Here is a 23757-nt window from a genome sequence, read left to right as displayed (position 1 = left end):
TTCTTTTTCTTCAATTTATTCAAATTAACAGTTAACTGTCAGAACCAGCATCACTATAACCCAGTCCTGCAGCATAGAAAATGTTGTTCAACAGTTCATGCACTTAAGATTTTCTGAACCCTAAACACAGGTTGCTTCTTAATGTCTATGGTTGGTTTCTACATATGCTTCATTTAAGAAGTATACAAGAGAAATGGTTTTCAAACTTTTTTCCACTTACATGCCAAAGTTATTCAGGGGAACTAATTCAAAGCAAGGCAAGAGAAATGTTCAAGAGAGAGTGGAAAACGTCTTTTGATCTTGAAAGTCGGATCAGCCAAGAGAACAATTTAGCTATATCCCATTAACTGCAGGGAATTTAAAAAAAGGCAGAGAGAAAACATATCTTCTGTGTCTGTCTTAAGTGGTTTAAATATCTCAAAAATCAAACTCAAATTTAATTAGAAATAGATTGACACATTTAACAAATGCTCACTGAATTTCCTCTTGTAATTTCTTCCCTCCTCTGCAAAAAAGTATGGGGGAAGAATAAGTTTCAATTTCATTTGTACATAAAATTCCAAATTTCATATTTCTGCTTCTGGAGAAAGCACCATTTTAAAATATCACTGTAACTGATGCAAACACTAAAATATTTTGGTAAATTCTTCAAACCGTGTAGCATTAAAAAAATTTTAATACTGCTCACTTTTTTAAAAAAAACTATTTATTATAATGCATAGATTTAGGAAGTTTTCAAACATATCAAAGTACTATGAAAATATGTACCACCTCATAATGTTACAATAGTAAGAAGTAACAAGTAAATAAGGCAGGTTCAAGGCAGAAGTGGGAAGTAGAAAATAACCTGGACATCCCTAGCCTCCCCATGATGTATCCTTTTTTCTCCCTCTGTAACCTAACCACTCTGCGAGGCACTCTTGCTCAGAAACTCAAGATCCTTGTGCTCCCCCTTTTAAAATGTGCTCTCAGGAAAACAGAACGTGAATTTATGCCCTGAGGTAAACATGACAATAACTTGGAGTGTTACTCTTATGGGGTTATTTGCATCTTAACCTTAAGCTTCAAGAGATAACAAGAGTGGAATTTTTAGCACTGGCTAGCAGGTAGGAGTGATTTCATCGGTGCCTTTGAAAGCTCACATTAAAGTCACGTTCAACCTGTGGATAAGGTCATCACCAAAGACATACAAATACACGTAAAGTAAACCTACCAATTAGAGTTTAATCGGTACGATTTTAATTTTATAGTTCAATTCTTTTCAGCAGGGATACTTTCAAAAAAATCAAATTAAAAAATCAAATTAAGAGTTACAAAGAAAATCCTCACCAACCCCTCAAATATTAAAAAAAGAACCTCAATCATAAGCTTGTATTTTGTCTTCTTTACCTGAAGAAGACAAAACACTGCACAACCAATACAGAAAAGAAGCGGGGTGGGGGGAGATGATGTTTGATGGTAGTGAAACTAGATTCCAATGCCAAACAAAAATGCTGGAGGAGAAGGGCATGAGTATAATACCGAACAATTATGGTCTAATATTTCCTGTTTGTCAATTTCAACTGTCAGCAAGGAAAATAGAGTTCATTTCTTCAGCAGAGGAATTCCAATAGTTTTTAAGTCTGAACCTTCAAACTTGGGAAGCTTTCCTCCAGGTTGCCAGCAAGGGTCTTATCAACTTCACGTAGGATTTTGAGGAAGTCTTCTACCTGTGAGTCAAACAAAAGAACCAAATAAACATAAGTAGAGGAAAAGATGTTTTAAGATACTGACTATTGTCTGTAAAAATGCTCTACCTATGTTTTCTAAACAGTCCAATGGAAAAGAAATGTGGACAGCTTGTCAGATGACAATAATAGTACTTCCTGGATGGTCTCTGAAACCTCAAGGAAATGACTAGCCCTTTCCATTTGTGTTCTTTTAAAGTAGTATTTATCCTCCTACTGATTCCCCTTGAGGGTCCATTACCCGAGTTGTATTATCATCCTCCTTGGTGACCCACCCCCTCATTCAACCCACCCCCATACTTCATTTTCCTAAGAAAAGTTAATTTGAAATTGCCTCTAATGGTAGCAAATGCAATGTAATTTGAAGGACCATAAAAACCTACTGACTGTACCTACCTAAGAATCTTATTTTTGGTTAATATATATGCTATAACACAAAGGGGTACTATAAACTCAGTGTTGATTCCTTTCTCTTAAAATTTAAACTGTTACTCAGGCTAGTGCCATGAATCATCCAACAGTCATCTACCTGACAAAGGCATTAAGTCATGCGCATTATACACACTATCTTTTTTGACAAAGCCCTCAAAGATCAAGTGCTTACTTAAAACATTTTACTCAGTAATCTCCTGAAACTCAGCCATCTATACATTTACTCATACTCACCACAGGGTTATAGAGAGGAAGAAGGTTTTCAAATGCACAGGAACACTTCCGTTTGCTTAATTGGCCCTCCTTTAGTCCCTGAGCTACAGTCTCCTAAAACAAACAAACAAAAAGATGTGATGTCAAAAAGGAAAATTTCTAAAGCTATATCTAGTGAGTAAATACAAACCAGTATTTACAATTCCCTACTGATCCTACATGAGTTTCAAATGTCCCAAACTAAACCCACCATCATTCCTCCTTGTGTGACCCCAACATGTGCTCCACTGCAGCCCTTATTTTGGTGAAGGTACCACCAGCCACCCAGCCTGCTGCACAAACCAAGAATGTGGGGTACAGCCAAGACTTCCTCCTCTGCTGCTAGCCGCTCCCCCTAAGTGTTTAATTCTACTCTACTAAATCTCTCTCATCCCACTCCTCCTCTCCATCCACTCTTCCACTGTCTAAGGTTTCATTCTTCTTCAGATTATTCTTGAAGATCACCAGCCACAAGAGCCTGTTGGTTGGTCTCCTGACTTCTAGCCTCAACTCGCTCTAATCCTCTCTCTCCATTGCTTTTGGAGTAATCTTTCTAAACAGATCACATCACTTGATGCTTAAAAAAAATCTCTAGTAGCTCCTCAGTTTCCTCAAGATTAAGTCCAAATTCCAATAAGGGGCATATCAGAATTTTCAAGACATATCTCTGGTTTATTCTCAGCCCACTTTCCACCTATATTCCTACCACATAAATATTAAGAAACATCTACATCCCTCCCTCCAAAACAACAAAAGCAACAACAAGCAATGGGAAAAATACTTGCAATGAATATGCAAAAGATACAGATATAGAATTACCCAAGGAATTCATATAAACAATCAAAATGGGTAAGTTTATAAAGCAGGAAACACAAATAATATACAAATATATGGAAATATATTCAATCTCACTAATAATAAAAATGCAAATCAAAATAAGGCACAATTTGGGGCTTCCCTGGTGGCACAGTGGCTAAGAATCCACCTGCCAATGCAGGGGACACGGGTTCAAGCCCTGGTCCAGGAAGGTCCCACATGCCGTGGAGCAACTAAGGCCGTGTGCCACAACTACTAAACCTGCACTCTAGAACCCATGAGCAACTACTGAGCCCGCGTGCCACAACTACTGAAGCCCACACGCCTAGAGCCTGTGCTCTGCAACAAAAAAAGCCACCGCAATGAGAAGCCCACGCACCTCAACAAAGAGTAGCCCCCACTTGCTGAAGCTAGAGGAAGCCCACACGCAGCAACGAAGACCCAACACAGCCAAAAATAAATAAATAAAACATCAAAAAATTAAATAAAAAAAACAAGGCACAATTTATCACCTGTTGAATTTTACTTGATATAAAAATTATAATATACAATAATAAGGATCAAGTAAAACCAATATTTTCACATGTCAAAAGCATTCTGGCAATATGTAGCCATTTATGCCTCAGTCAGCTTCACATTTATCATGTCGAAACCAGCAATCTAACTTCTGAAAACCTAGGCTAAGGTAATAATCCCAAATCAGGAGAAGGGAAGCAAGATAATTCACCAAAAATACAAATCACCAGAATAACTGAAGCTTGTTTTAAGGAATATTCTTCTTAAAAAAGTCAATGAATATGAATATATTCTTCATAGTTGTATTCATAAATATATTTTTCCTAAAATATATGGATAGAAAGAATATGCTCAAAGAAAGAATACGTTAATAATCCTGCACATATTCAGGAAGAATACTCCTTATAACAAGTTTACAGTAAATTTTGAAAATTGATTTTTTGGCAAATTGGGTATTAAACAAACTGGCTCTCAGTGAAAAATCTTTCAGTGTATTGATCAGGAGTCAGGAAAAGTGCTTGTAATGTTACGTGAAAAGAACAGCCTCCGAAAATTGTATATACTGGTGATAAGTATATGAAAAACACAAAAATAAATATACCAAACTACATCAGCTGTTAGTTTAAGAGTATAAACTTACGATAAGTTTTCTCTTTCTCTATTTTCCCAAATTTATGTAAAATTAAAAAATAAAAACACTAATAATAAAATTTGGAGCAGTAAGCAATCCATACTTTCTTTTACTGAAGAAAGCATTAGTACTTCTTTCCTACCTTTGTTAAAACTTGGAAAATATTAGACAGAAATTCACATGAAATATCCTTCAAGATTTTCAAGTGGAAGTCACCCTGGGTTAAATCAGACTTTTTAGTTTCTTCTGTGTTAGACTCTGCTGAGTTCTCTGGTTTCTTCTGACAATGTTTCATATTTTGTAAGACACGAATCAGGCTGTCAATTAGAGGAAGACCTACTGTACAAACAAATCAAGAGGGGTTAAATCAGACTTTTTAGTTTCTTCTGTGTTAGACTCTGCTGAGTTCTCTGGTTTCTTCTGACAATGTTTCATATTTTGTAAGACACGAATCAGGCTGTCAATTAGAGGAAGATCTACTGTACAAACAAATCAAGAGGCATGGCATCAGCCAGTTAAATTTGGTTACCATTCATTCATTCATTCATTCCTGCACATGTACTGAACACCTACTATTGCTAGACACTGTATTTTAGGTATTGCAGATATGGTGGTAAACAAGATCATCAAGGCCTCAGACTTCAAGAGGCTTACACTTTTATACTCCCAAATAAGCAAATAAATAACAGATTGAAGAAGAAACCCAAAATGATGAAAAAGAATAAATATCTGAAAATATAATTCTGGAACAGCCCCTCATCCCCCAAGACTTAAATTTGAAAGTACCAGGGAAAATTGATAAGGAATAGTCAACACTGAGATAAGGAATAGTCAACACTTAATATCAGATATTAAGGATTAAAAAAATGGGGGAGGGGCAGTTATAATTATATTTTGAGCCAGTTATAAAGGTAACCACTAGACCCAAAATACAACCCTTACTAAATGCCAGAAATACTCACAAAGCAAATAAATTATATATTGAGGTATTTCAATATAAATATACATAATGAAAAATATAATACGACAGCATTCAGATCAAACATAACTATAACTACATTTAAATGAGTTTAACTCATCTATTAAAAAGAAATCAAAACACCTAAAACAAAGTATTTAGAAAGGTTGAAAAGAGTAAGATAGACAAAGGTATTAGGGGCAAATGCAAACAAAAGGAAAACAGGGGATGTGGCCTTTGTATCTGATATAAAAGGATTTAAGCCAAAAAAAAAAAAAGCATTATGGGCAAACTATAATGAATGCCTATATACCAAATAACATGCCATCAACATTCATTAAGAACTACAAATGATAAAAAGAAAAGGACAAAATATTGGCAGTAAAAAATATTAATTTTCCTCTCTTTCCACATCAAATCAAATCGATAGAAATAACTAAGGTTATGGAAGAAGTAATCAGCATAACAACTGACACCTCCAACATTTATAGTCTAGCTCAGGCCTCTCTCCTCAGCTCCAGACTAAGACTGTAAGCTCAACAGCTCCAGCTGAACACTGAGTAGACATCTCAAACTTGTCATGTTTAAAACACCACTCTTTCCTATCTTAGTAAATGGCAACTCTCCTGGACAAAAATGCCAGACATAGCTTGACTTTTCTCACCCTCCTCATCCTATCAGTCAGCAAATCCTGTTGGCATTACTTAAAAGTGATCAGAATCTGATTATTTTTCCCCACAACGGCCCCTGTTACCACCTTAATCCAAGTTATACTATCTCTTGCCTCAAGGTCACAGCAGCCTCCTAACTAGTCTACCTTTTGTACCCTTGCCCTCCCCCTGCATTTCTCATCAACATGTCTGCCAAAGAGAGCCTATTAAAGTTGGCTCCTGTCTGTCCATCCTCTGCTTAAAACCCTCCACAGCTCCCTAACTCATTCCAAGTAAAAGGCAAAACCAGGCCCTCTACACTCTAGCCCCTGTTGCCTCTCTGGCCCCAGGTTACATTCCTCTTATCCAGGCTGAAACCGCCCCAGCCATACAGGGCTTCACTGCTCTTCCTCAAATATACCAGGCACACTTCTAATTCAGGGCTTTTACACTCGTCGTTCTCTCTGTCTGGAATGCTTTTCTCCCCAAGTATTCACATGACTCACTCCATTACTTCCCTCAGGTTTGTACTCAATGTCACCTTCTCAGTGAGGTAACATCCATAAATGCAGAGAAGACACTTGAAAACAGTCATCATTTTTTTGATTAAAAAACTCTTTATAAAATAGAAATAGATTAATATCTCCTCAAATGGTACAACATAAATAGCTTAAGCCCAAAATAGAATCATGACTAATGATGAACCTCTAGAATCATGGCCAGTAAAGTCAGGAAAAAGGCAAGGATCACCATTATTACTTAACCCCAGAGGTCCAAGGCAACCCATTAAATAAAAGAAAGAAGGGGTAAAAAAGTGATAAGACATATCTAAGTTAAACCCAAAGTAGTATTAGATAAAGTCCAAGATTACCACTGGAACAACCATTAAAAACAGTAAGAGAATTCAGTAAGGTTACTAGATGCAACATTAACATAATACACAGAAACCAACAGTCTTCACATATTCCAACAAGAATAATCAATGGAAGAAAAGATACCATAGACAACAGCAATCCATAAGATAAAATATCTAGCAATAAACCTAACAAGAAATATGTAAGATCTGTATGAAGAAAATCATAAAACATTGCTGAGAGACATAAAATAAGACTTGAACAAATGGAGAAGCACATGTTCTTGGATACTCTACAAATTTAACATGATGTCAATAAAAAAATCAGGAAGATTTTTTGGTTTTGGTTTTGGAAACTGTCAATCTAATTCAGTGTTAAAAAAAAGAATAATAACAGTCAAAAACATTCTGAAAAAGTAGAATGCAGGAGTACTAGCCCTACTAGGTATCAAAATATAAAGCTTTAATAATTAAAACACTGTGGCTACTGATACATGAATAGAGCAATGGAACTGAATAAAATATATAGGGAAATATAAAACATAGTAATGATGAAAATTCAAATCTGTGTCAGTAAACTGGTTTACTTACTCAGTAACGTTGAGACAGCTGGGTATCTGGAAAAAACTTGAAACCATACCTCACGTGTAACACCAGAATAAATTCTAGATGGTTCACGGATTTAACTGTATTAGTCATAAAAATCATTGTGAAAGACCATTTGTTTACATAGGAAAATATTCATTTATACTTATAAATGAAAAAAGTTGCCTAAAAAACAGGCAAAAAAATACGTACGGATGTGAGTGTATAGTAGTTATCTCTGAATGATCAGATTACAAGCACTAGGCTTCCTTTTATAATTTTTTTTGTATTGGGCATGTGATGCTTTTGTATTCAAGGGGCTAAAATAGCACTAAAAAAATGGGAGAAAGAAATAAAATGAACAGCAAACACATCTGATAGACTAAAATTTAATTTAGTGAACTAAAATTATACTTGCCTTTTCCTATCTTTAGATACTCCTGTTCAGCCTGTGAGGCATAGATGGCGGACAACACTGAAAAAACAGAGGCTAGCACTGTTTTCTGTTCTTGAAGTATGATGGGTGGATCATCAGACTGGCAGAATTCATGGCACACCAGGTCAAAAAGTAAATTCCAAGTGTCTTTTCCAGCATCAGGACACCGTACTTAATAAAAATGATGAAGGAAGTAGTAATTCAAAAACAGAAAACAATTAAATGAGTAACTATCATGCTTCCCCATACAACATCTTACCAATTGCTTGAATTCCATCATCCACTGTAGTCAGCAGCTGTAAGATATGCATGTAAACATCGAGCCCTTCTGGATTTTCAGAACTAAATACAAAAAGCAAAAACTCAATCAACTTTACTGTCTATGGGACTGTAATCAATCATTTATTCAACAAATATTTATCACTCTGTACTAGGCACTGCCCTATATGCTAAGGATAAAACAGGGAATAGAACAAAGTCTCTGTGTTCACCAGAGCTTACATTCTGATGGGGAAATCAGTCAAAAAACAAATATTATGTAGTACAATCAACACACACAGGACAAGAAGTAAAAATTCTTTTTGGCCCTGTCCCATGAAAGTAACAATGCAGAAACCTATCAAGTGATACTTCACCATTCTGGCTTACTTGCATAATCAGGACAAAAAATGACTGAGACTTTTATAGAATGAATGTAAGGCTCACTGCACCAAGCACTGACAATAATGATGTTCTTAAAACTTCATAGGATTATCTTAGCTCCCACGTTGAGAATACTAAACCCAGATAAGTATAATTTTTGTGATCAACAGTTTGGATTCCTAGAAACTCACAATCTTAGTTCTTCAACCACACAATTAAGTGAAAAAGATAGTGAACAATTAAAAGATGGTTCAGCAAATATTTAAGTGCCTATAGTTTGCAGGCACTATGTTAGGGGCTGGGAAAACAGAGATGTATAAAACGTCCATACCTTCATGAAATTTACTGTCTAAAATGAAAGACAATAATTAAAGGGGTAATAACAGTAAAGTAATATGAATGTAGCACTAGCAGAAGTCCAAGGTGCTAGAGGACCACAAAGCAAGCAGATTTAATTTAGTTTGGAGAATCAGGGAATGTATCATAAGAGAAATGGCTACACAGAAACCCAAAGGGGCAAAGAAATGCTGGAGGCAGAGACAACATGGTGTGCAATGGCTTGGTTTCGAGAGAGCTTGGTTCAGTTGAAGAAATGAAGGAAATTTCATACAGTTGAAACAGAAGACAAGGAGTAAGGATGGAGAATCACAGTACAGGGCCTTATAAGCCATAAAAATCTGGACCTCATCCTAAGGAAGGCAACTGAAGTGTTTGAAGCATGAAAGTGAGATGACCAGCGTACGTTCTAGAAAAACAGCTCTACAGTCTAGGCTTGGAAGGAGCTAGTCTTGAGGCTGGCGACTCAGAGAATGTTGTAGCCGTCCAGGTAAGAGACAGTGGCCTGGTGGTGGCACAGATGGAGTCCCAGAAAAAGTCAGGAAGAAGGATTGGAGGTTGACTAGCCATGGGAAAAGACTGGGATGGGGAAGTATCGGTAATGGCTTCCACGTTTCTCCCACATTATCCAAATGGAATAATGATTACATCATTTCCTGAGATTGAGAATACGGAAGAAGCAGGTTTGGGGGAAAGATGATGAGTTTAATGCTCACTTGGATAAAGGACATAAAATTAAAAGGTTTTAATATGAGGTATAGGGAATTCTCTGGTGGTCCAGTGGTTAGGACTCCATGCTTCCACTGCTGAGGGCCCAGGTTCAATCCGTGGTTGGGGAACTAAGATGCCACAAGCCGCGCAGCACAGCCAAAAGAAAAAAAAAAAAGTGGATTATAAAGCACTAAGAATGCACAGTTGGCCAATAAGCAGATCAATTCATAAATTAATGTTCTAGTGACTAGCAATAAACAGCTTCAATGACCTACAACACCTAGTAATCACTCTTGGGAAGACATCAGAGCCCAAAAGCCAGTCACTTATCCAAGACTGGCACATACACACAAGGAGCAAGAAAACAAGTGATGTCTGACATTAACTGAAGAAGTTGTCACATGACCAGTGGAAAATAAAGCACAAAGAAAATCTTTTCCATTTGATATAAATTATACGAAACTGCAGAAGATTTTAAAACAGTAACCATAATTAATGCTGAACAATAGCCTACTGCTAAGTAATATTAGAACAAGTATTTTGCAACCATTATGATTCTTGCAAAGAGCAAATATATTGTTACCAATATCAGTAGTGAATCAAACCTGACACAGATCAGCTATGTGCTACTCATCCTATTGAAAGGAAACTAAAAGGACATATCTGGGCTTCCCTGGTGGTGCAGTGGCTGAGAGTCCGCCTGCCGATGCAGGGGACGCGGGTTCGTGCCCCGGTCCAGGAAGATCCCACATGCCGCGGAGCGGCTAGGCCCGTGAGCCATGGCCGCTGAGCCTGCCCGTCCGGAGCTTGTGCTCCGCAACGGGAGAGGCCACAACAGTGAGAGGCCCACGTACCGCAAAAAAAAAAAAAAAAGACATATCTAAGGATACTTCTAGCAACTGGATTTTCCCAGAACATTTTGCACAAAAGAGTTCACCTACCGTACTTGTTTGGCAGCTTCAAGTACACAGGGCACAATTCGAAACACTGGCTGCTGTTCAGAATCTTCCTGGGGTTGGTCCAGAGGCTGAACAGCCCCATTTCTAATCCATTCCAACATTAGCTTCTCATCCAAATCAAAGAGCTTGTCCACAACCTCCCCGACCTTCACCAGCAAGTCAACTGCAGAGAATAAAAGAGATATTGAAATAAGAAACAAAATTTTTAAAGTAGTAAGTCTAATTGAAATTCTTAAAACTATTCCAAGAAAGCCAAATCTTGCCAAAGCATTACTTATTCCAAGGGCAATTTGCTTACCTCCTCTGTTTAAATTTGCTTGGCTTCCGTCATTTTTACGTGGGGGATTTATCAGTATCCTGAGAGTTTGAGAAACTTCATATCCTGCATTGAAATACCTTCTCACCTAACACTTAGTCTTTAATTGACCTCCATAAATAGTAACCTGGTTTCCTAACAATTAAATATAATTTAAAAAATATTTTTTTCTACATTACATGGTGACTTACCATTTGTTGAACTTGACATGATGAAGCAAATGCTATCATAAATAGCTGGATGTTCTCGGATTCTTTCAACCCAGACAACGGCCACTTCTGTCTGGGAAAGGCAGGTAAGCAACAACCTACGTGATAAATGTGAGCTTAGTATCTATCTTTCTAAAACAGTGAAGGAAATTCAAGAGTGAAAGAGCAACTCTATTTTCCGAGTTTCCCTTAGGGGTAAGTATATAGAAACCATAAAAAGAAGAGAGCATACCTGCTTGTTTCCAGCAGAGTAGGAGGGTCTGAATCACACAAACAGTACAATAGTACCTGGCTACAAAAACAAAATGTCAACCCAATATGCCTCACTTCTCTCATTTCAAATATCCAAGCCAAAAAATCTGAACCTCAACCTTAACTTTTATTTATAAAAACTTAAATAAGTTTTTATTTAACTTTTTAAACATTTTAATTGTGAAATATAGCATATACACATAAAAACCTGTAAGATACAAATCTATACTTAGTGAATAATTATAAAGCAAGAAAAAGAACAGAGCTGCATCTCTGTAGCCCTTGTGTGTCCCTTACAAATCACAATTCTCTTTCCCACCTAGAAATGACTACTATCCAGACTTATCCAGCAATCATTTTCTTGGCTTACTCTATAGTTCATTTTATATATCTTGGTTTTGAACTTTGTATGAAAGAAATTATATTGTATGTATTCTTTTGAGTCTGAGTTCTTTGGCCCAACACCATGTCTTTAAGAGCTACCCATCTTGTTCCAGTAGCTGCAGATTCATTGCTGCAGAACATTTCATTGTATGAATATAACACCATTTATTCTTCCAGCCTACTACTGATGAACATTTGGGTTGATTCCAATTTGGGGGTTTCAAGCAATAGTCTTATAATACTTTTCATATGAGTATACTGATATATGTGTGCACGGTTTCTCTTACCATATACCTATGAGTGACATCACTGGGTCACCGCATATGTGTACCTTCTGATATGACTAGGTAATGCCCAACTGTTCCAAAGTGGTTGAGCAAATTTATATCTCATCAGCAATGTATACTGTTTCATATTAATTTTAAGATATGCATTTAATTAAGTTCATAAAACTTGTCAATATTACTCATTCACAGATTTTTAATAGGGATCACTAGAGACCAAACATAATCCTGAGTCACTTATTGCATGAATGATTATACGTTACGGAAGAATAAATACTTTAAACTAGGATCTTAAAGTCCTTTCACACCTAGAAGAGGTAATAACCTCTATTTTAGAGCCCCAGGTACTTGAATCTTGTGTTAAACCCTACAGCCCTTGTTGAAAATAACCGCCTAGAAGAGTTTTCTTAACCTATTGTGGACACAAATTTCTTTGAGATTCTGATTAACAGCCATAAACCCTCTGCCTAGAAAATGAATATACTCATAAAATGTAGCATATAATTCCAGGGTGTTCTCAGACCTCTTAAAATAACCACCGGGGTTTCCACCTTAGAAATCCTCTGCCCAAAACTTCCTACATGTAGAAGAGAACTGGCCTCCAAGCAGAAGTATGAGAGCGTTTGAATCACAGGGGCCACGCAGTACCCTCTAGTCTCTTGGCAAGTCCCCCATCACCACCATCTAAGTCAGAACTGACTTGTTGACCAGTGTCAGGGTGACACTGGTCAACAAGTCTAGTTTTTCCAGACTCTAGCTCTGAGACTTTGGATTCCCTGAGCCTAAACTGTTTTGGACTCTGGTCAGGTGCCTCCATCTCCAAGCTCTGCCCCACTGGTTCTTATCCCATGTGGTTTACCACCTGCTGACGATTCAGGCCCCTTGGCAACCAATACAGAAAACAGGCCTAAATCCTGAACCATGTCCATAAATAGCACGCAAGTCCCCAGCCATCATCAACACACAATGAAGTTCCTGGAGACTGCTCATCAGGAGAAAGGAAGTACTACATTTCATAATGTTTCCCTATCTGTCCTATGTATTAGGATTTCCTTAGGGATATAAAATATGAACCTATTTTTTAAAAACATAATTATTATGTAATAAAACTTACCCAAGATTTTTATCACTGCTGATGGACACACATATCTCCTGGAAACAGGCCATATTACCTAAAATTCCCACACAGATTTCCTGCCAAATCAAATTTCACAGGTCACAGTCGCTCTGAGGTAAAAGACACATATACAAAAATAACAACTTGAAAAAAAAACTTTCACTGAGCCAAGTTTGGGGAGAGAAAAGAAGGAGAGGCAGCATACAGAAGTATACTGTCTGCATCCTAATTTGACAAGTTTCCAGTAGTATTTGAGAGGAGATGAAAGACATAAGAAAAAGAAAGATCCAAGGCAGGCAGGAGTTACGGAATAAGAAATCTTATGGATGAACTGAGTCATAAATGATTGGTAGGATTTAGATATACAAACAAGAAGACAGACATTCAAACACGGGGGAAGTATCAGCAAAGGCAGGAAGGGACTAATGTAGAGTGGACAAAGGCTAATACAGAAAGCTGCCCGTATCAGTACACAGTTATTAGTAGCACACAGTGGGAGGAGAGCATGAGATAAAGACAGCAGGTAAAAAGGATCAGGATTAAGGGCCCTAAATGCCTACTTAATTTAGTAGGTTATTTGGAGACATGAAGGTCCTCAAGGAAGGGGTCAACATACTGCAATGTTATTTTAGGTAGATTATTCTGGAAGCAAAATGATAGTGAAAAAACTTTAAAAGAAGTTCATAACCTCAGTAGTAACAGCTAATGTTTATTTAGCACTTACTACACCCAGGCACTACCCTAAGCACTTTCCACATAACATTTCATACAATAATTTATGAGGTATGTACCATTATTATCCCCATTTTTCAGATGAGGAAACCAAATCACAGAGAAGTTAAACAACTTGCTGAAGATCTCCAACTAGGAAATAACACAGCTCCAGAGCCTGAGCATTTCACCATATCACACTGCATCTCTGAAATCAAGTAAAGGAAGATGAGGGTGGTGATGGCAGGCATGGAAAGGAATGACGCTGAGAAAGACTCAAGGTGAAAACAGAATAATTTGATGGGAGTAAAGGGAGAAAGCAGTTGAACATAACTCCTAGGTTTCCAGTTGTTTCATTTCTCCAGTAGGAGAGATTGGTTCCATTGACAAAAAAATTGGAAAAGAAAGCATAGGAAAGAACACAATGAGTTCAGTTAGGATAGTGTTTCCAAACTTGCTCAAACACAAATATCACTCAGGGAGTGTGTTAAAAATACCAATTTCCAAGTCCCATCTCAGAGCTACTGAATCAGAATCTCCAGGGTACAGTCCGGGAAGTTGTTTACCAAGCACATCATATGATTTATATGATTGGATAAGTACGACAAACACTGAGTTAGGACATACGGACTTTTGGATTGGAAAATGCAACATGCAAATAAAGAATGCCTCAAGAAAGTTAGAGATATAGCACCTGAAATCAGAAAGGAGGTCGTAGCTTTGATCCCACAGGGAAGATTTACCCCCAAAGGTGTAAAGAGTGGATGAACTCACCAAGGAAGTGAATATAAAGAGGACAAGGGATCTGAGTCTACACCTTAAAAGGAGTCCACACTCAGCACAGGAAGAAAGTATCAATAAAAAGTCAAAAAAAAAAGTAACAGAGAAGTGACTGGACAGGTTAGAGACCAGGAGAGTGAGGTGGCACCAAAGCTATAGGAGTAAAGAGTTTCAGTAAAATGTGGGTGATCAAATGTTGGGAAAAGAGTAAAAGAGAATAGGGCCAGAAGAGATACATTTCCCCTAAAAACTAAAGAGGGAATAATCAAAGATCAAGTTTTTCAGTCTCAGCTACTCACTGAAATAACCTGGGGGGACTTTAAAAGCTGTCTGGAGTCCCACACTTGGAGAGACTATTTTAATCGATCTGAGAATGGCCTGACTTGGGATTTATAAAAGTTCCCTAGGGCAAAGCTTCTCAAAGCTTCTCAAAGTTTGGGCCTTGGTGCTGGTCAAAACCATATGGTCAAAACCATAACATCACTGCAAACTTGTTAGAACTCCTCAATCCTACCCCAAAACTACCGGATCAGAAACTCTGGGGGTGGACTCAGTAATCAGTGATTCTGGGACATACTGAAGTTGGAAAGCCCACATCCTAGGTGATTCTAAGTTGTGGCCACGGCTGAGAATCGCTGTCATAGACAGGCTATGGTTCACAGACATATATAATAATAGGACTAACTCCTGAAAGGAGCAATTCTTATTTTCTTAAAATTAGCTTATTTTTTTTAAGTACTAATCGTGAGTCAGTGTACCTAAGTTAGAAAACTCCAGGAGAAAATCATATAACTGTCAAATCTTTATATTAACATAACAACTCAAGGAAAAAGTGGTTCATTGGTTCATGAGGCCCCAACTCAGGTGGAGCATTGTACTTAAATAAAATTTTAATTCAACATTCAATTTGTAAAAATATGCTACAGAATTCTTCACTTCATAATTTCAAACAAAGAGAGACACTACAGTACAGTGGTTACACTGAAGTAAGGCAGGCTAGGCTCAAATCCCAGCTCCATTCTTTCCTAGTTGTATGACCCTGGACAAATTTCTTAACCTGAGACTTAGTTTGTTTACTTACAAAGTAGAGATAAATGCTTACCTCATAGAGTAGTAAAATGAAATACTAAGTAAATAGCAGTTATTCATGATTATAATTACTTAATAAATATTTGCTATTTAATCACTCACAATATACCTAGCAGATGTCAACCTAAATGGCACTAAAGCATAGAAGACTTAATGAGAAGTACAGAATTGTTTTGGTGCATTCACTATCATCACTGGCCACTGACAGCTTACTTATTTAGGAAGGCTTGGAAGTAAAGTACCATCTTGGGAAAATAGATGTGAATATTGAGAGGGGATGGAAGGCATACAAAGGAAGGCACGGAGATGGCAACAATCATAGTAAGCTCCTGAGGTGAGGAGTAGACAGGCCATGCTAAATTAGAAGACTATCTGGAGGGTACATTCTATGCTAGAAAGACGAACTGGATTCAGATTGTGAAGAGTCTTGAGCAATAGGCTGAGCTTAAGCAATAGAGGATTTTATGACTTTAAAAAAAAAAAAAGCAATAAACTGAGAAATGGGTGGTCTGGGCATTGTTCCCTGTTCAGCCACATATTAGTGGCATAATGATGATTAGGACTATCTAGTGTCCATAGCTGTTAAATTAAAGTATTGATCTCCCTGGTCCAGCCCAAATCTAAAATTCTATGACTCTAATAATTTTAAATAGTATATTACTTAGTACCTGGTAATGTTCAATAAACATCTGCAGACTCATTTGTAGCCATCAAGAACATTAAAGTGAGAAAAATGAAAGACTATCCAGCACTATCTGCTGTTACTGCTCCAAAGAGGCAGCTTTAGAAATGCACATACTTACTCTTAATCGAGGACATTTGGATTTGGCCAATATTCCCATAAATATGTCAGGAACATTAAATTCGTGGAGAAACAAAGCCACATCCTGAAAATAAAAATGATTATTAACTTGGATGCTGAATATTCCTCCTTAAACACCATAGCTCAGGCAACCATAAAAAAATAATAATAATTCCATATATACCTCCTTTCAAGCACAAGGAAAAAAATCCCACAAGGTTAGGAATTGTGTCAATAGACAAAAGTAATGTTAGTGCTGTGGTATCTGGTCTCAAGGCAATGGAACAATCCCATAAACAAATCTGAACTAACTGTGATATTCCAAAGGACTGTCCTCCTTTTACTGCCTTGTATGTATTTATCTTAATGATCTTTCTACCCACCAGGAATTCTCTTTAACTCATTCAAGCACATTTGCTGATTACCAGGTATCATGCTAGAAGATAGGATAAGGGAAAAAAGTAAAAGTCATAATTTCTGTCTTCTAAGAGCTTAAAACTTGATAGAGAAAACAGATTAAAAACCCCTATTGGGTTATGTCCAAAACCAGAACTTTTGTTTTCAAAATCCTCAACAGAAAAAAATTCTGATCACAATGTAACTGTGACAGCTTCACATCTTCCTAGAGAGTTTGCCCGGTCCCCAGTGCCTAAAGGGACACACCACACAGGTGAATGAACCTGGAGTGGACATGTGGCCCAATCTCGCTAGAAATGTGGGCTCCAAAACTAAATCAATTAGCTGTGGAGATTTGCATTGTAAAATGTCTAGATAAAATTAAGTTTCTGGCTGTCTACTGCCTCGTATTTTCACCAAAGTTGAGGTGTGTATTCGCAATACCTTAACTTAGAACACAGGCTATATGTCTCACGTGAAAAATGCCCTTCGAAGGGCTCTCAAAGAGAGAGGAAGTAATCCTTCAGAGCAGCTGAAATTGGGGTAACCTGCATGACTGTTGACTGGAAGAGATATACTGCACTTATTAAGAGATCATGGTCAGAGAGAATATTTCAAAGACATACTCCAAATTAAAAGTCAAAGCAGCAGGTGCTCTCCACTCTAAGTGACCAAGCTGTCTGTCATGTGGGCAACTCTTTGTAGCATGCAGCGATTTATTTATTTAATGACAGTTAATAATTCCTGGAGTAGCAGGAATAATATCAATAATTAGGTAGCCTAATAATACCAATACCAATAATAACAATAATGGCAATTAACATTTATTGAACAAGTATTAAATGCCAGGGCCAGTGAAGTGGTTTGCATGCTATCTCACTTAATTCTCAAACAACCCTATGAAGTAATTATTATTAACCCCATTACACTGCAGTTTTAAAAGGTTAAGCAACCTGCCCAAGACTATACAATCAGTAGGAGAACACAGCCAGAATTTGAACCCAGATGAGTCTGATCAAATCCACACTCTTAACCAGCACACCATAGTAACTGTCAGGTATTCATCCATTGATTACCTCTTCATAAAACATTTACTGAAAAACCTGAGTAATAAGCACTGTTTCAGGCTCTGGGGACACATCAGTGAATAAGATAGGTAAAGTCTCAGTGGAGTTTTCATTCTAGAGGGATGAACAAACAAACATATAAACAACTAAACTACATAAATCCTAAGTGCTACAAAGAAGATAAACAAGATGGTGTGTGCTAGAAATGAAGACCAGGGGGGCTACTCTAGATATATCAGAGAAAGTATCTCTGAAGACGTGACATTAAGCTTTTAAGAGGAGGAACTTAAATCCATCAGAGGACACAGGCTCAAAACAATCACTGAATAACAGGATAAGTGTTATGTAATAGAATGAACAGGTTCCATGAGAGCACAGAAAAGAGAGGAATCCTGCCTGGAGTGTCTGGGGAGGCATCACAGGGGAGGTGACATTTGAGGTGGGCCATAAAAGGTGGGAAAGATCTTGCAGGTGGAGGACATTCCATGCAGAGTGGCATGAACAGAGCATGAGTACATGAAAATGCAGGAAGCACCTGGAAGTCTCTGGTCCTGCTGAAGCACTGAGTGGCAGGTGATGTGTGAGATGTAGTCTCATTGGAGGGAATTTATGCCAGTGAATCAGTGGGCAGCTCAGTTCTCTAGAGGGGCTTCAAGAGCTACCATAAGAGGACAAAGAGGAAGCCAAGAGCATGACCCTGCCTCCACGGACAATCTCATTCAAACAGCAGCTCTAGTTTATTTGATATTTGAGGATTTCACACTAAGATTTCATTTGAAAAACAGGTTGTTTCTTTTAAAAAATGTTTTAAAACCACAGCTTCTTAATAACTGTAGAAAAAGTATAGAGAAGATGAACAATACTCTCAACCAACTTGATCAAATTGACATTTACAGGACACTCCCACCAGCAGCAGGAGCACACACATTCTTTTTAAGTGAACACGGAACATTTACCAAGACAGACCAAGGTCTATAAAATCAATTGTATACTATATACTACCTATATACTATCAATGTATATCTATATACTGAAATTTTTTTTAAATACTATTTACAATAGCTCCCCAAAATATGAAATACTGACAAAAGATGTGAAAGACCTAAATACTAAAAACTACATAACTTTGCTGAAGAAATTAGAGAAGACCTAAACAAATGGAGCGACAGAACTTGTTCATGGGTCAAAAGACTCATTATTGTTAATTTATCAATTCTTTTCCTAAATGATCAATAAATTGAACTCAATCTCAGTCAAAATCCTAGAAGGCTTTTTGTAGAAATTGACAAATTCACTCTAAAGTTAATTTGGAAATACAAAGGACATAGGACAACCAAAACAACTTTGAAAAAGAACAGAGTTGGAGATTAACACTACCTAATTTCAAGATTTATTACAAAGCTACAGTAATCAAAACAATGTGGTATTGGCAAAAAGATACAAATAGATCAATGGAACAGAACAGAGTCCAGAAATAGACTCATGTGTATATGTACGGATAACTGATTTTTGACAAAGGTGCAAAGGTAATTCAGTGGAGAAAGAATAGTCTTTTAAACACACTAACTAGAACTGGTTATCCGTAGGCAAAAAAAAAGTGAAATTCAGTTCATACCTTGCATCAAACACAAAAATTAAGTCAAAATGGATCACAGACCTATAAGTAAAACCTAAAATCATAAAACTTACAGGAAAAAAAAACACAACACAATTAAAAAGTGGGCAAAAGATTTAAACAGCCCCTTGCACTAAAGAAAATACACAGATTGCAAATAAGCACAGGAAAATATGGTCACTGTTATTAGTAATTAGGGAGATCTAAATCATAATTACAGTGAGAATCACAACACTCTTATTAGAATGGCTGAAATTAAAAAGACTAACCATACCAAGTGTTGCTAAGGATGAGAAGAAATTGGAACTGGACTGTATCTCATACACCGCTGGTGGCAACGTGAAGTGTAAAAAACACTTTGGAAAATAATTTGATCTTTTCTTTATAAGTTAAACATACACCTACCATATAATCCAGCCACACTACTCTAGGTACTCACCCAAGAGAAAGGAAAACATCTATCCATACATACTTATACACAGACATTCACAGAAGCTTTATTTGTAATAAACTGTAAACAACTCAAATATCCATCAAAGAATCAATCATGGTATACACATATAATGGAATACCATTCAGCAATAAAAAGTAATAAACTTAAAATATACACAACAACATGGATGAATCTAAAATACTGATGCTGAGTGAAAGAGCCAGACTCATCCGAAAAAAGAATGCAATCCCATTTATACAAAACTCTAGAAAATGCAAATACTCTGAAGTGACAGAAAGCCCATCAGTAGTTGCCTGGAGAGGGTAGAAGCAGGGAGGGGTGAGATATTGGGATTACCCTTAAGGGGCATAAAGAAACTTTTTGGGGCTGACAGACATGCTCTCTGTCTTAATTATGGTGATGGTTTCATGCGCAAATACATACATTAAAATTTTTCTAATTGTACACTTTAAAGATGTGCAGTTTTTATACTTCAATTATACCTCAAAATATATGCAGGATTTTTTGTGTCAATAATATCTCATAAAGCTGCTTTAAAAAATGGTTGAAGACAATGAGTAGCCATTGACAAATTTTAAGAGAGAATTTTAATATGAGTAAATCTGTTTTAGGAAAAAGATACCTTGGGTAGCAATGTGGAGGACAGAGGGAGGTGAAAGAGACTAACACAAGGATTTTAATCAGAAATCTACTGCAAAAGTCCAAGTAATAAAATGAGAGATTATGTAAGTCAACCTCTTTTTTTGCCCCTTTTCTTACCTGTAAAATAAGGATACTACCTATATCACAGGGTTACTGTGAAAGCAGGTAGAATGCTTTCAAGCTACAGAGTACAACACAAAATGTTAAAATATTATTGCAATTATATACATGTAATTCCTTCTTGTCCCTTTCTTCTAGTTTAATTGTGGTACCTCAGTGGTCTCCTAACTCCTAACCTGCTCTCAAATATAAGGCCAGTGTTCTTTTTAGGTAGATAAGTATCAGAACTTTCCTGGGCTACAAGCATTCCAGCATTCATAAGAACTATCTACATAGCCCAAATCTAATGACACTCAGATTTTCTGCCTTCAAAGACAAAAGTTGAGCATTTACAGCTCCTGGGACCTCATCCCTGTACCATAAATAGGAGTGACTACAGACATTAAAGTTTTTCCCCAGAGACTTAAGGACTGAGCCTAAAAAAAAAAAAAAAAAAAATCCATTCACTACCTCCTTACCCAACAGTCTTTTCACTTCCATTTCCAACCCCATACCTCATCCATTGACATATCCCACACTCTGCAAATTTCATTCTCCATTTCTTCATCAAGCTCCATCTGCTGCTCCTCATGATCTGAGCTGGATTTGGAGTTTTCAGGGCTAACAATCTTCAGAAACACAAAGGAAGGAGATGAATAAAGGCTGTCCACAGTACTCCTCAAGTAATATTACCCCATAATCATTTAGAGGTCACAACAAAAAAAGGGGGAATTCCCTGGAGGTCCAGTGGTTAGGACTCCGAGTTTCCACTGCAGCAGGCACGGGTTCATTCCCTGGTCGGGGAACTAAGACCCCGCATGTCACCCGGTGCCGCCAAAAAAAAAAAAAAAAGGAAATTAGTACCTTGGGTACCTTGGGTAAACACTACTGCTAGGCACTGGGTAGAAATACAAAGATAAACAAGATTTAATCCCTTACTTCCAAGTAGTTTAGGATCCAGTGGGGAAAAGACATATAAACTGATAATCACAACAGAAAAAGCTAAGTGATCCAACTGAACTGTGGACAAAGAGCTGTGAGAACAAAAATGATGGACCCATGACCTACGTCTGGGAGAAGTTTTCCCCAACTTCTCTTAGGAGGTGATACTGAAGCTAAATCTTTGAGAAGTAATCGAAGTTTGTCATGTGAAGAAGGCAGAAGAGCATACAGAAGAAAATACAAGAGTTCAGAGTTAAGAAAGGGCCTAGCATGTGTGCGGAATGGTAAGCAGTTTAGCGTGTCATGGGCAGATGAAGCTGGAAAAGTTGCAAAGATTCCTGGATTCCGAGCTAAGAAATATGTATTTTTCTCCTGTAGGCAAAGGTAACTCTGAGGAGTTCCCATAGACGGCTTTTTTTTTTTTTTTAAGATTATTCTCGCAGCTGTGTAGAAGGTGGAGTGGAGAGGACAGTGATTGGAAGTAGGAAAAAAGTTAGGGAAACATAAGAACGTTCATATTTACTGAGAGGCTCCTATGAGGCAAACACTATAGTAAGCACTCTATGGCTATTATAATCTTATACAATCTACGCAATAACTCTATATACAATAATATAAATATTATCCCACTTTATAGAAACTGAGAAAGAAATCGGTTAGGCGATTTGCCCAAAGTCACGCTGGGCAAGCCGCGCTGTTGACAACAGGGCTGTTTGACTGCAAAATCACCATTTATTCTACTACAACGAAAGTCCTCGAAACAGATCAATTAGGACCTGGGCTTCAGAAACGAAAGTGGGAATGAGGGGCAGAAACTGGTCACGTATTTTTGGAAAATTTTCAAAAGTAAAACATTTTAATTAGAAGCATTCCAGCATCCCTGCCATTACACTTCCCTCTGTGTTGAGGGGCACAGGGAGCGGCGCACGGCAGTTTCAGGGTCCGGGAGACAGCAAGGACGCAAAGGGTGAGACCCGGCCGCTGGGGCCTGGGGAGGGGGTCGCCGTGGGGACGGCGGCTCCCCCGGCAGTAGAGGGCTGCCAGAGGCGGGGTGGGGGTCTAGGGGAACGTACAGGGAGCCCACGCGAGGCACGAGTTTCCGCACCTGCATGAGCCCGGTGAGGACGCCGAAGAGCCAGTGCTTGCTGTAGACCGTGCTGCCTATGCAGTCCCCCACGGCCGCCGCCTCCTCCTCCTCCTCCTCCCGACTCCGCAGCGGCGGAGAGGGATTGCGGTCCATGACTTGGCCTCCTCCGGCGCGCGAGAGCAGCTCCGGAAGCCGCCGGAGGAGGAGAGAGGCCTCCAGGCGCCGAGAGGGCGCGGCGCGGCTCCCGCCACAGCGCCCCCTGCTGCCCGGAGCCCTGCCAGCCCGAGCGCCCGAGCAATATGCCCATCAGCCTAGGGAGCCCAGTTGTCTTGACTTACCCAACGCTCTACCCAGGACCGCAGCGCGGTTATATTCATAATTGTTATTTGTCACCCTCACTGGACCAGATATTCCATCTCTCCAAGAGCCCTTAGTCTGATTGGAAGGGACGGGGGGTGCGGGCATGGAACAGGACAATGTCTCTAGTACAGACGTGAAGCTATCGGACCTCTGACCTCTGGGCACACTTGCCATTCTTAAAGGCATCATTTCTCTCCCAGGTGTAGTCGGAATCCTGGAAAAGACGAAAGTCACCAGGAAGAACGTCAGTATTACTGTGTTTTCAGTTCCTGTGTTTTCAGTTCCTGCTTCTATTTAGTTTGATGGCACTCAACATCAGACCCAACGCTCCACCAAACCCCACAGCAAAAATTTTAGAACACCACTTTAATGAAATGAAATTTATAGATGATATAACTTACCTCAACATGTAATTCCAATAATACCAATATGATTCCCTTACAGAAAGGAAAAATAAAATATGTATTTTAATGTTTTAAATGCTCCGGCACAACTGTACTAGAAGATATAACAAAGATCTCCGATTTTGGCACATACACATCAAATTACTGTGAGCCCCACATTTACAAATGCAGAACGACATAGGTGTGGTTCCTCAGGGACCTTGCTTCTCAAAATCATGAACAGATGATGGTAAAATTTCTAGC

General features: G+C 38.1%; 1 protein-coding gene across 4 annotated transcripts; it reads right to left on the bottom strand.

Annotated features, from left to right (window-relative positions):
* SAAL1 (serum amyloid A like 1) lies at nt 1-22958 on the bottom strand. Of its 4 annotated transcripts, none has more exons than XM_060159561.1 (12): nt 22769-22958; nt 21237-21350; nt 16450-16533; nt 13064-13143; nt 11262-11321; nt 11012-11127; nt 10487-10667; nt 8116-8198; nt 7839-8027; nt 4517-4713; nt 2394-2486; nt 1-1709 (listed from the first exon to the last, which is right to left on the bottom strand). In XM_060159561.1, the coding sequence occupies exons 1-12, from the start codon at nt 22901-22903 to the stop codon at nt 1617-1619; spliced, it is 1425 nt and encodes a 474-aa protein (XP_060015544.1). In that variant the 5' UTR covers nt 22904-22958; the 3' UTR covers nt 1-1616. The 4 variants fall into 4 exon arrangements, with proteins under 4 accessions (XP_060015544.1, XP_060015545.1, XP_060015546.1 ...); XM_060159562.1 differs by having other exon boundaries at nt 4517-4710; XM_060159563.1 differs by lacking the exon at nt 11262-11321.
* Between the last annotated feature and the right edge of the window lie 799 nt (nt 22959-23757).

The sequence above is a fragment of the Lagenorhynchus albirostris genome, chromosome 9 (genome assembly GCF_949774975.1).
Source record: "Lagenorhynchus albirostris chromosome 9, mLagAlb1.1, whole genome shotgun sequence".
NCBI classification, from domain to species: Eukaryota; Metazoa; Chordata; class Mammalia; order Artiodactyla; family Delphinidae; genus Lagenorhynchus; species Lagenorhynchus albirostris.
Note: the sequence above shows the minus strand (reverse complement) of the source record. Positions and strands in the feature narration are given on the sequence as shown.